The sequence below is a fragment of the Ctenocephalides felis genome, unplaced genomic scaffold, assembly GCF_003426905.1.
Source record: "Ctenocephalides felis isolate EL2017-DRISC unplaced genomic scaffold, ASM342690v1 CF-g0.4_SCAFFOLD_01963, whole genome shotgun sequence".
NCBI lineage: Eukaryota > Metazoa > Arthropoda > Insecta > Siphonaptera > Pulicidae > Ctenocephalides > Ctenocephalides felis.
The window spans coordinates 1100-14946 of NW_020538117.1; the positions used below are offsets into that span (position 1 = coordinate 1100).

At 28.8% G+C, this 13847-nt stretch overlaps 1 protein-coding gene across 1 annotated transcript; it reads left to right on the plus strand.

Moving 5' to 3' along the window:
• Positions 1-5292: 5292 nt before the first annotated feature.
• LOC113380247 (putative uncharacterized protein DDB_G0279653) lies at positions 5293-13169 on the plus strand (the record flags this gene model as incomplete). The annotated part of the gene is made up of 8 exons (XM_026619606.1): positions 5293-5559; positions 5771-5896; positions 6127-6319; positions 6693-6780; positions 6862-7074; positions 7241-7492; positions 10261-10508; positions 13038-13169. Coding segments are annotated over 8 exons (1519 nt in total), but the record flags the coding sequence as incomplete, so codon positions are not given.
• Positions 13170-13847: the final 678 nt, after the last annotated feature.

Genomic DNA, 13847 nt, shown 5'->3' on the forward strand with positions numbered 1-13847 from the left:
TATATTTTGTCTCTATGCATTTAAAGCAGTACGATTGCTTTGAAAAAAAGTTCAGATCTTCCAAAATATGTCAAAATATAGAAAACATTTTTTTTTTTTAAAAAAAATTTAAAAAAATAATTAAAAAAAAATTTTTTTTTTCAAAAAAAGTAATTTTTTGCCCAATTTATAGTTTCTCAAAAATCTTATTTTTTCGAAGTAAATTTTTTTCAAAAATGTATAGTTTTTAAAAGATAATAATTTTTGGTACGGGAAGTTCCAGCAATTTGCCTTAAGGCACGATGCCCTAATTGCCTTAAGACAGAATTCCACTTACAGCTAGTTTTTTAAACAATTTAATTCAATTGTATTTCTACAAATTAACTTATACGGAAGGTTATAACAAATGGACAAATACACATTTGATTTCTTCTTATTATTGTTGAAAACTAAAAAAGGACGATGAAGTTATATTAGTTTCTTTGGATTTGGATAATTAAAATATTAGCTCCCTAGTTTTTCCCCTAAAAATGTTTGAATACAATAGTTTAGCAATTGCATTCAACAAAATTCAATTATAAAATATATAAATAAAGTCAATAGTTTATGTTTTTCATAAAGCAAAATATTCAATATTTTTATGGCATTCTTATCTGTTTATGGCATTTGTGGATAGCCTAATTTTTCCCACTGAAGAACAGGAATTTTATTTCTTCAATATATCAAGGAGAAAAAATTTATAAAATAATATATAAAAACTGGTTCTAAGTTCTTATAAAAAAGTCATGGTTCTAAGTTCTTAATATTATAAAAAAGTCATGAGTAAACGTAAAGTAATAAGATAGTGCGTACTCTAAATTGAAATGTTAGGAATTTGATTAACTCAATTATTTGATTTACGTGGTAAAATAGTTACTTTATATTCGTTTTTTTGTAAACTCTCTGTAAAATCGATACTCTATATTCAGAAATGATAATAACATTATTTTGATGGTATTCTCAATCAATTAAGCTTTAATTGCATCACGTTTTCCAGTCTCGACCGTTAATTTGAAAAGCTGAATACATTTGCATTTTTAAAGTTAAAGGCCATGTTATGATTGGTAGTCATGGCAACGTATATTTTTACCTGAAATAGAAGTTCTAGTATGTCAATTACGAAGCTTTATTTATTTTAATATATATATTTATGTTTTTTACGAGTTATTTATGTTTTAAATACGAGTACGAGTTTAATATTTTGATTTATCTATCTTCATAAGGAAGCAAGTCAATGCGAAATTTTAAATTAATTAGGTCAAAGTTCTTGATTTCTGTTAGGAAACGAATCATCATCATTGACCACAGGCAATACTGTTACCAATTTTTAGATTAAAAAGTAAACATAGTTTTGTAATACGATATAGAGAAATATTTGAAGAAAAGTGCTATCTGATGGTTATATAACAAAACTGTCAAAAAAAGGAAATATACATACACCGCGAAGGAATCTTTGTTTGTTTGACATAGATAATATTCTTAATTTGACTATACAATGCTATCAAGCTAAATTAAGAATGTTTTATGTATAAAAGCTTATACGTAAGCAAGCAAATTTTAATCTCTTTAGCTGTAATTCTCGATATTGACGCATCATCACATCTACCCAATGATGTTACGAACTTTCACTCGAGAGATAAGGCTGTTTCTTTTATATATCAAGGTTGACATCCGCTTGCATTACCGCATACCTCGAATGCTTCAATAAGCGGCATAATTGTGCTATCAATTTTCTAATTCATAGTTAAAGAAGTGATTCTGGAAACGAAAGAAAAATTGCGAAAAATGTAGATTTTTTTGTGATTTGAAGTGTTAAAAAATGAAGTCGTTATCGTAACTTATTTGTTTCTTTTTGTAAAAACTGTTAAACTTTTTAAATCATTCGTCCCCTGCATATAGCATATACGCCAACTTTATAGTTGCACTTGAATAGCTGCCAAAGAAATACACGATCCATTTTGAGAAAACTTTTTTAAACTGTATAAACCACATTATATGTAGAGGATAACGACTTTGTTAGTACGAGCATGTAGATAAATGATAGCATAAATACCATCGATATAATGCAAAATGATATTTTAATATATCAAGCCGTTTTTCGATTGTCGTTAATATATATATATATATATATATATATATATATATATATATATTATGAACATAGAGCACATTCATCATATAATGCAGTGGTCGGGGAACTTTTGGAACCGTTACCCCAAAATGTTTTTGCGCAACCTCTCATTACCCTACAAAAAAAATTAACTAAAAGAGCCTATAATTGGAATCTGTCTTCAACATATTCCTGTATAACCTGCCATAACATTGTTTGTTACTTCTGAACTTTGAAAAAAACTGAAATAAATGGTTTGAAGGAAACAATAAGTAAAAACTATATTCATTATGAATAAATATATGTTTCATGAAAATCCTACTAATACATGAATAAACTAGTGGTGTGTGGTATCATGCGTTAAGGCAAATTGCTGGAACTTTCCGCACCGTGACGAAATTTTCGAGGAATTTTAAATTTTTCCAATTAGATTATTATAAATACTGTAACATTGTATAATATTCATAAGATATATATATATATAAGCTGAATTACAAAATTTAAAAAAATAATTTATTTGAGGAATATAAGTGAGCTTTAGAACTTTAGCTAGAATTAAAATTAAAATCTGAATTATTTTCGATATACAAAGAAAAATTTTTTGAAAAAAAAAATTCAAATATTTTTCTTTCCCAAAAGTAATTGTTTTGTCAACACAAACAGCAAGTTTTTTTTAATCATTCAAATCTGATGCTTAGTTCGCTCAAAAACTGCAATTTTTGTACATTTAGCTCTGTATCTTCGAAATGGCTGGACATGCCTTTGCCAAAACCTAATCACTACTTCTCCCAATCATTACAAATTGAATGTTTTTTGGATCTTTCATATGGGATACTCCGTTCTCTTAAAAATTCGATTTCTATTTTCTGCACTCTTTACTCCGTATCTCCGTAACGGCTGGACCTGCCTTTGCCAAATACTAATCAGCATATCTCCTTATCAATAAGAACCGAATGTTGAATGAACCATTCAAATCAGTTCATCCGTGCGCTCGAAAACGTGAACGAAAAAATGCGGACACACAAACACACATCCATTTTTCCTGGCGTTGCACAATTTCTTCAAAATTTCATGTCTGCTAAATACGCGAAATATGCAACCCATGAAAAGTTTTTAAAATTTTCAGCAAGAATATTTTTTTGAGAAACCATAGAGATTTCAGCTTCATTTTTAAGAGTCCATACTCAATTTAAAATATTTCCGCGAGAGAGCCACCTTACTTCTGTATAATAAAGAAGGTAAGTCTCAGCTTCACTATCCTGACATAGTTCACAAAATAGCCGCGTATTTAGTGCATGTCCCTTGATAAAATTTATAATCTTGATAACATCATTAGTGTGGGTTATTTTCCCTTACAAAAGCTGAAAAACCATAAATATGACCCATCATAGATGGAGCTTAATCCAAAGACAAGAAACTGCAATTTCCCCATTTTAATCTTTGCGCTTTGAAGTATTCGTTTACTTTATTATAAATATCAATTTCACGACATCTGAACTCGAGAAAAAAACAAAACAGCAATTTCTTTTCAAAATTATCTGCACCTTTATAGCAAACATATACCAGTTGTGAATTACTACTGAAATCCGTTGTCTCAAGCTGAATAGCAAAATATTTAGTTTGTTTTATTGCAAAAACTTCACATTTTTTGCTGATGAAGAGATTCATTTCGGTAGTAGGTTTTACTAAAGCTGATTTAAACCAAGCAAGATTTTTAACTTGTTTTAGTGCGAAAACTACTTATTCCTTCACATTTTCTGCTAATGCAGAAATTCTTTCCGATAGTAGGTTTTACTGAAGCTGATTTAGTGCTTTGCAAATATATACTTTTTACCCCCAAAAATTCCACTTTTACCCCATTTGGGGTAATTTACCCCGGTTCCCCGACCACTGATATAATGAATATATTTTTTTGTAAAGTTCCAATCATACACATAGTGTGGTCATTATGAAGCATATTATAGCGAAAAGAACTATAATACTTCATGAAAAATCTGAGCTGTTTTACTGCCAGATGCATTAAACTATTTCTATTACCCCTTTAACAGTTCAAGTATTCTATGAAATGCTCGAATGGCGAAAACTCTTCATAATTTATTTGACCTAATTAATTTTAGGCATATTTCATACCAGCAAATTTGCTAACTTCAATATTTATTTAATTCAGAACATATTATACGTTTTCTATTCATATAGATGGTTGTCTCATCACTCTTGAATATAATAGACATAAATCATTCTGTTTATAAAATATCAAAAATGAAATATGTTGGTCAAACGATGAGTTATTTTTTTAATTTTATCAAAAGTTGATATATCCAGTAGAACTTCGTTAAAACGATTATGCCTAATACGACTGTTTACGCCGGTTCTTACACTTTGAAATATATTGCCCTTACTTGCATAATACGTTTTCTCGCAAAAGACGCTTTTTTAGTTGGGTCCTGAGAAATTGTCTTACTAGGAATAATATTTTTAATTAGTAAAATAAAAACTAAAATAATTATTATATTCTTTGGTTATTTATTTTGTGTTGGCAAATTTGTAGAAAATAATGTTATAAGGAAATATTGTTGCAAGATTATCGCTTTGCGTTATATTTATTATTTTATACCAACATATTCAAAAATTTAATTTAGAATTAACTATCAGCCAATTAGCCAATTAACAAATAACTATTTTGATCTATTTACAAATTATTATAACGCATTTAAATTTTAATTTTGTATATCAAAGCTTTTTTACCCCTGAATTGTGGTCATTATGTTTTCTTTACCTAACAATTGGGTGCTTTGGTATGACTCATATGATACGAATACACTTATTTAGTGTTGTTGTCATTTTATAAACGGACTGTCACATAGGGTTGTATCAAAATAATTCATTAGAAAGTATTACATCGATACATTTTTGCTGCAGGAAGATTTGCTGTTTGTTATTGTTAAAACATTTGTGAGAATAATAAAATAATGATAGATTTATAAAATAAATTTATCTGTTTCAAATAGAATATATTTTAATATTTTTTGTTTGCATTGTTTACATTTTGTAAGCTTGGCAAGCTTTTTGAATCGAAAGCCTTATTCGATATCATTGCATTATATTATTATATAAGTTCAGTTTCAGTTTTACATAAATAATATCTATTATTTCTCCTTTTCCAGGAAGCATGGCCCCAGAGCGCCCCATAACGCCGCCGTGCTTAATGGCTGCACGAAGTGCTCCTTCGAGTCCTGTATCAACAACGCAAAATCATCAACAACTCTACCAGTATCAAATCGCCAGCCCGGACGGCATCAGGATTCACCTGCAAGATTCTTCCGACCAAGAGGAATATAATGGTGTAGAAACTAGGGAAGTGAGAGTAGAGACAAGCCCTGATGATGATCTTACTTCTTTGTCCTGGTTGCACGATAGGAATCTCTTGAAAGGTACAGGTACACAAGGTGCTATAATGGTAATATTGATATTACTGTCTTTTTTTACTAAATGCCAGGTACTGAAAAGTCAGATGTAAAAAGAAATTATTGGTCTTCTAACTTTTACTTTTCTAATAACAAAAACTGTAAATTCCTAATTCTTCTTGGTATACTAAATGCATGTAGTATTTGTATATGTATTAAATTTTAATTATACTTTCAGAAATAAATTTAACCTCCACACCTACCACAAGAACTGTTATACTGCACCAAAATGTAACTCATTCAACAAGAACTTTTCAACATCATAATAGTATGAATAGTAATAATGGAGATGCTAGTAGCACAGGTAATAATTACACAAAATTATATAGTGGATAATATTGTTTAACTTAATAATAATTAATATAATTCAATTTTCAAATCAATTAATTTTGCTATTGAATATATCCATTCACACAAAATGGCAGCAAAAAACTTTTCTACTATTATTACTATATTATTATCTTGATGTCTTTTTATTATATTCTGTTATAAGTATTACCTAAGATAAACTAAACTATGTTGTTTTCGTTATAGGAGAGTCACCAACAAGCGATTTTGAAGATAACAGTTATATTTCTGAAGACAATACAAGAAATTCATCTGATCATAGCATCATAGCCGGAAATAACAATAGTTCTAATAGCAAAAATCACAACCTTGACAATATATATGAATATCAACAGAAACAATTTCACAGAAACAACGGAAATAGCAATAGTGATTACAGGTAAACATCAAAATTTGTTACATTTTAATAAATTAATCAAATCGATTAAGTTTGTACATATTGATTACTATAGTTAGAGTTGATATAATATAGTTAATATAGATAATATAGTTAATATAGTTAATATGACGATATAATTTATTACTACATAAAATATTGAAAGCATTTGCCAATCCTCCTTTTTATTCGAAGTCAATTTAGGCTTTAGGTCATCTTTGTGTTCAACAACACATCTTAATTTAGTCATTTTTTAGTGAACAATTTTTGTTATTTAGAACATATAACAGCTAATATTTGTAATATGTAATAGTTTTATTATGAATTATGTTCTCTATTCAAAATACTAATTTCAAATCAGTGTCATTTTTTACAGTTCAAGCAATCAACATAGTCCAATTCGCACAATAAAACCATCACCAACAAAGAATAAACACCCCAGCAGTTTACCTTATGATCCATTGGTAAGATATATTATATCATACATCACTTTTTGTTTAACTATTCATCATTATTCAATTGCCATGTAAATATTTCTATTCCAGGTTCATACAACCAGCAAACCTCCATATAGCTTTTCCAGCTTAATATTTATGGCCATAGAAGATAGTCAAGCAAAAGCTCTGCCAGTAAAGGAAATTTACATGTGGATTGTGTCACATTTTCCATATTTTCGTGATGCTCCTACTGGATGGAAAAATAGTGTCAGACATAATCTCTCACTGAACAAATGCTTCCAAAAATTGGAGAAAGCTCCAGTAAGTAGGAAAAATAATTAACACATGTATATTTAGTATGGCCTCGATCTAAATTTGAGATGTATATTCAATCTTGAATTTGTTATAATGGTTTTCATTTTCATTTTATTTCAAACTTTCTATTTTTCTGAGCTTTAGCAAAATATAATCAATATAATCATTTTAGAATCTAGGAAAAGGTTCCCTTTGGATGGTAGATGAGCGCTTCCGACCTAATTTATTACAAGCATTGACACGTTCACCATTTCATCCTTGTTCAGCATTAGAGAATATTAACTCTAACCCGCAACACAATTCAAATAATGGTATTGGAACTGCTACTAATGGTAATACTAGACTGACAAGCACAACCGTTGTATCAAATGGAAAACATAGCAATAATAGCCTTACCAATGGAAGCCCAGTAAAAGACGGAAAGGTAAACATGAACGTTGTTATGCCTATTGATAAAATCTCATTTAAGCAAATTGTTAATGGTCAAGCAAAAACAGACTTAATAACTTTGTTTTTTATATATTTGTTGCATTTTATTTTGTCACCTAAAAAAGTTTACCTATAATTCCATTCCATATTAGCAGTTTTATTATTCACAGTATATTTATAAAACATTTAAATAATGACACAAGGAACTTTTACAGTATTTTAAAAATAAAAAGTATATAGTGATAATCTAGGATAAATCTATTATACAAATATCCTGTAAATATGTACAAATTAGGGAATGCAATACCGAATTACCGGTAAACCGCCCGATTTTTCAGCGGTATTTTTACCGGTATTTACCCCAAAAATACCGGTATTTTCGGTATTTTTACCTAAGCGCTATTTGATACATAATACACTAAAGTTTAAATTTCTCGGAACAAATTTATCTTTAAATTCCATAATCGCATAAACAGCTATATCTTCAAGTGAGTCTATAAGATAAACAAATGTCAAATATTATCTCAAATCGTCATTAAACTGAATATTTATTGCTTTACTAAGGGCTTCATATCGTGTTACAATAAATAGAATTGGACTGATAGATAAAAAATGTAACGGTTTTTTAAGTGATATTTGCGCCAAATTATTTTATATCATACAGATTACCCCTGCGTAATCTTTATTTTTTTTTAACTTTATACATAATAATTATGATAATTACTAAATATTTTCGCTTCTTATTACAATTATAAAATATTATTTTTCGAAAACGTTTCGAAGTTTGAAAATACTATAGAAGCATCACATTTATTATTTATCTCGTCAAAGTATCCGGTCTTAAATTAGTGCAGAAAAATTATTTTTTTAAAATATTAGAGATTATGCTAATTTAACACATCGGATACAGTTTATTATAATAATCAGGGCCGGATTTAGAAATTTGGCGCCCCGGGGCACTGATAAAAATGCCGCCCCCATCCCTGAAATTTTACAAAATTTCGAACTTTTTTTTAAAGCAATCGCGCTGCTTCAGCTGCGTAGGGACAAAATATAGAAGCGCGTAAGCGCCGCGTCGCAGTCTAACGGATAAACAATGTTACAGAACGCATATAAATGTAAACAAAATATATACTTATTATTATAATATCTTTAAAATATCTGATAATTTAATGTGCATATGTCTTATGATCACTTTTGTCCGCCAAATGTTTCTTTTTCAAATTTTTTTATTGAATCATCGAAACCGCTAAACCCCCCACAAATTTAAGCAGTTATTTATTCTGTAATTTTTTTTGAATGATATTGGACGCTTTTTTCTCAAAAACTGAATTATCATTTTTGGCATTTTGGCCCGTATCTTCTAAATAGTTGGACCTGCCTTGGCCAATAACTAATCAGCACGTCTCCTTATCAATAGGAATTGAATCATTTAAATCGGTTGATCCGTGTTCTCGAAATCGACTGGAATAATTAAAAAATATTAGATTTGTATTGATGGGGAGACGTGCTGATTAGCTTTTGGCACAGGCAATTACGAAAAATGGTAATTGAGTTTTGATATTTCTTCTCTGAAACAGCTACGCAGCGCGACTGCTTTGCAAAAAGTTCATCAATTTTCAATTTTCGAAAAATTTCAAAATACAAAAAATGTGCTTTAAAAGTCTTTTTTTTTCATTTTTCAAAAATTTTTAAAGCTCTTTATAAAATGTAAATTTCGGTACGGGATGTTTCTGTAATTTGTCTTAAGGCACAATGCCATGAGTCACTAGGTTAAATTTTTTTTCGACGCTATAAGCTTGGAAGTGCAAAAATTCGTCATTTTAAGAGGGCTCGAGAACTGAAAAACATATTTTTGTTAAACTTTCAGCTTGTTTATGGAAATTTATATTAGCCAAATTGCCAAATTTGATAACTTATTAACCAATTTGATAATTTAAGTTTGGAGAGGGAGGCAAGGCAAAATAATAAATTTTAGTTATCGGTTATTTCAACCCAAATTTTGCATTGGAATCGTATTATGTTTTTTTAATTATATTTCTTGAAATAAAAAATGTTCTTAAAAAAAGTTGATTATATTGTATAGAATTTTTTTCTCACTATCCAAATTTTGCCGCCCCCCAAAATTTGCCGCCCTGGGCAGTAGCCCCGATTGCCCCTACTGTAAATCCAGCACTGATAATAATGTAGTATGATCTTTTATGAGTTTTTTGGTCTTTCTTACTCATAAGTTTGTTTTTGGTGAAAAGTACTCAATAGTGATAGTGAATTAATTAAATTGGATATACTTTTGTTAAATTATTATTTAAAAAAATAAACTTTTTGTTTTATTCTATTGTTTCTATTGTTTAGTTGAATATAGTTGTAGTTGTATACACATTTTTTTATATTTGTACTAGTAACTTTTAATTTTGGTTACGCTTGTTTAAGATAATCAAAATACCGGTAATTTACCGGTATTCCGGTTTTAAAATGAAAAATTACCGAAATACCGGTATTGAAATTTCCATCGGTATTGTATTCCCTAGTACAAATGTTATTGAGTCTACTTGATTAAGACAATATTGAGTGGTATTTATAACATGTGTATTAAATAATATTCACATAAATATAAGCGCGATATATGTTTAGGTCTGGTTACTTAATGAACAATAATCAGTTATTCTGAATAACTTTTACTTGCACTTTCTACATATTAATGTCATCTGCTAATACACAATAAAATATGTGTCATTTCCATTAAAATCTTAATTCTTATTACAGAGTTTGTCGCACATGCCAAATCCCGATCTTTTCCCATACCTTTCGCGGCGTTTGGCGGCCGCGGATCAGCCCAATGAAGACAATCAACCGAACAACAGCACACATTATAATAATTCTAGCCAATCGCAAAGGCAGCACACCGAGTATAATCATGACAAGCGAGAAATGTGGACTTCTGAAGAATTTGAAGAAGCAAACGCAGCCGCGGTCATGGTTGCACTCAAACATGGTCGACTTGGATTACCTGGGTAATTATTTTTTACAATTTATTAGTCTTCGTTGAAGATGTCTTATTTTTATTCTATATTTATTCTCTTTATCTGAATTTTACTTGATTAGAGTGATCCAGTTAAAACATCATATTTATCTACTCTATTTTATTTATAATATATATATATATATATATATATATATATATATATATATATTAGAGTGGTCCTTAAAATGGTCATTTTCGAATTTCCTTGCTCCCAGGGACTCCACTGGTTCCAAATAGATAAAACACAATTCTCTGAAAGTTTTAGCTCTTAATATTAACGTTTAAATAGAGCGCAATTCAATCAAAGTTTATATGGAAAGAGCATGGAAAACATTTTGAAAATTTAAAAAAAATGTTTTAGGTATAAATTAGCGACAAATGAATGAGTTTTATTCATTCATTGGTTCGCTAAATTACATGTAAAAAACATTTTTAAAATTTTTGAAAATTTTTGAAAATTTTTGAAAATTTTTGCATGCTGTTTCCATACAAAACTTTGATTGAATTGCGCTCTATTTAAACGTTAATATTAAGAGCTAAAACTTTCAGAGAATTGTTTTTTATCTATTTGGAACCATTTGAGCCCTCGAGAGCAAGGAAATTCAAAAATATCCATATTAAGGACCACCCTGATATATATATATATGTATATATATATATATATATATATATATATGTATATATATATATATATATATATATATATATATTTATAATATTAATAGTTTCTTGGGATACTCGATTTTTTTCTCACTAATCATAAAGACCATGATTATTAAATATGGTAACTTATAATACTGATTCAGTTTGTAATTGTTTTTAAAATTTGGCTAAAAATACAAGATGTCATCTTTGATAATCATGTTGATTCATTAAGAATATAACAAAAAGTACTATAAATATATCTCTGTGTGATGAAATCATTGTCCCAAAGAGTTTATTTGTGTAGTTGTGATGTACATATTGATGCTTGTTGGTAATAGGTCACTGCTTTCGTGTATATACTTTTAACAATAATAATGTAAATCATAAATTCTAACTTCTTGTGCAATTTCCCTATTTGTAAAATGTTCAATTGCTCTAGTGGATGGATGCAAATGAACTTCTTCTAACAGACCTGCTCATGTTTTGCCTTCAAAGTGGGCTTGCAAAAGATGAATGTTCAATACTTCGCAAATATATATGACATCTTTGAGTCAAAAGTATACAAATCAACATAAATACAAAATATTTCAATAATATCATTTGGTGAAAAAAATGATGAATGAAATAAATGATTTAGGGATGAAATTATTTGGGTACTATAATATGTGCAAAGAGCTTTTTTTTGCAAAATAAAGTCTTATAAATAAGACCCAAGGGAAAATTAGTTGAAGTATGAATGGATGAAAAAGTTAAAGTTATATACAGTAATACATTATTAATATATTAATTTTTTATTATTCTTTTGTGAGATGCTTTATTCAAACATTACAAGCAATTCAGATATTGCTAGAAAATTATATAAATATATATGATGTGCTTTTAGATAGGGGTTTATAAAATACGCAAATTAAGCAGTCGTTTTCAAAACTAAAAAAAACGATTTGATTAGTAATTATTTTTAATTCTTTCAATATTTGTCGGTAAAAGTAAAGAAAACATTAACGATCCTATTACATCTATATATATATTTACACATATGGGTCATTCTTTTACAAATCGTACAGATTTTCGAAAAAATAAAATGTTACGTTTTAGAATTGTCTGAATTTTTTTTTACAGATATTATACATAATATCATTAGACACGTATTCCAGGATTTTGCTGAACAAAATTTTTTTATGTAAATATTTACGATTGAAATATGAATTTTTTGCTCAATTTTTATGAACATTCTCTGCAGTAAGTATTTACAATCTTTCATTGTAACAGAGTATCCGACAAATAGTAAAAAGATTTTTGTTGCAGAGAAAAAAAGAAAAAAATGTGTTTTTTTTTTAATCAATTCAATTTGGGGTATGTAAAACCTTTGTAAATATTTAAGGGTTTTTATGTTAAGAAAATTCCAAAAACATTTTTTTAATCATTAAAAAGTTCTCTTCAATATGAGTGTAATAAAAAAAAAAAAATACTGATCCGATCAGAACTGGAGATAATTAATTTACCGCAGAGGATAGAAATTGAGCAAAAAATCCATATTTCAATCGTAAATATTTACATAAAAAAAAAAAATCAGCAAAATCCTGAACAACGTGTCAAGTGATTTTATGCATAATATCTGTAAAAAAAATTGCAGACAGTTCTAAAATGTCAAGGTCTAGATGGTGTACGGTTTGTAAAAGAATGACCCATATGAACCTGACAATTTTTACAACACTCTGTCCTACGTCGAATTAGGGGTTGACAATAAAATATCAATAAAAATTTCAAATGGGTTAAATATTATTATGAAAGATCATAATTCACTTTGTTGACTTGACTGTTGACGATAAATTAAATGAATTGGGTAAAGTTCTGTTTTCGTATTGATGTGCAGGGATGTTCCTATAATAACGAGTAGCCCGTCGGAGGATCACACGTACAGTAGCGTTGGCCTGGCATCGACGCCACAAAAACAACACACAGCCGCCCTAAACTCACCCGATGCCGCTTACGAAACTGATGACAGGTCTGTAACTGTTGTATTTTTAGAATTGCTAACATTGCTAGGGTCGACACATATAAAATCGTCTCGGCAACGTGATACATGTGTCGACCCTAACTATTAACAATACTCATGCTTCTTCTTCATACTCCTGGTATAATTCCTAATTTCCTTTGTCCTGGTTATAATCAGCATATGTAAATATTACCATTAGATACTTCATGTTTAATCTATAAGCCAATATATACACCTAAATTAGTTAACTCTTCATATAGCTCTACAAATTTATTTTGTTTTTTATTAAAAAAATAATTATAAGAAAACAGCAATCGTGACCTGTAACACTCAATTTTTCCTTTAGGGGGTTGAATTTAATGGAGTGTGTAACCATTTATATTTGATATAAATGACCAAGACAGACTATAGCACTTAAAAATATATATTAGATCTATATTTCAAGTATAAGTGTTATACGGGTTGTTATCTCGATATCGAGCTGAACTCAAGATAGAATATATGCAAGAAAAAAACATAAACTTATCGTGGCTTACATAAGATACCCACATCCCATTAATTTTATAAAATAAAAATAGCTTTTATATTTTAATACATTTGCGAATTGATATGTCTGTGGAGGTTCATCATTGGAGATCAAATTTCATAATTACGAATACACAACTTTTTAAAGTTAAAATTATTTCT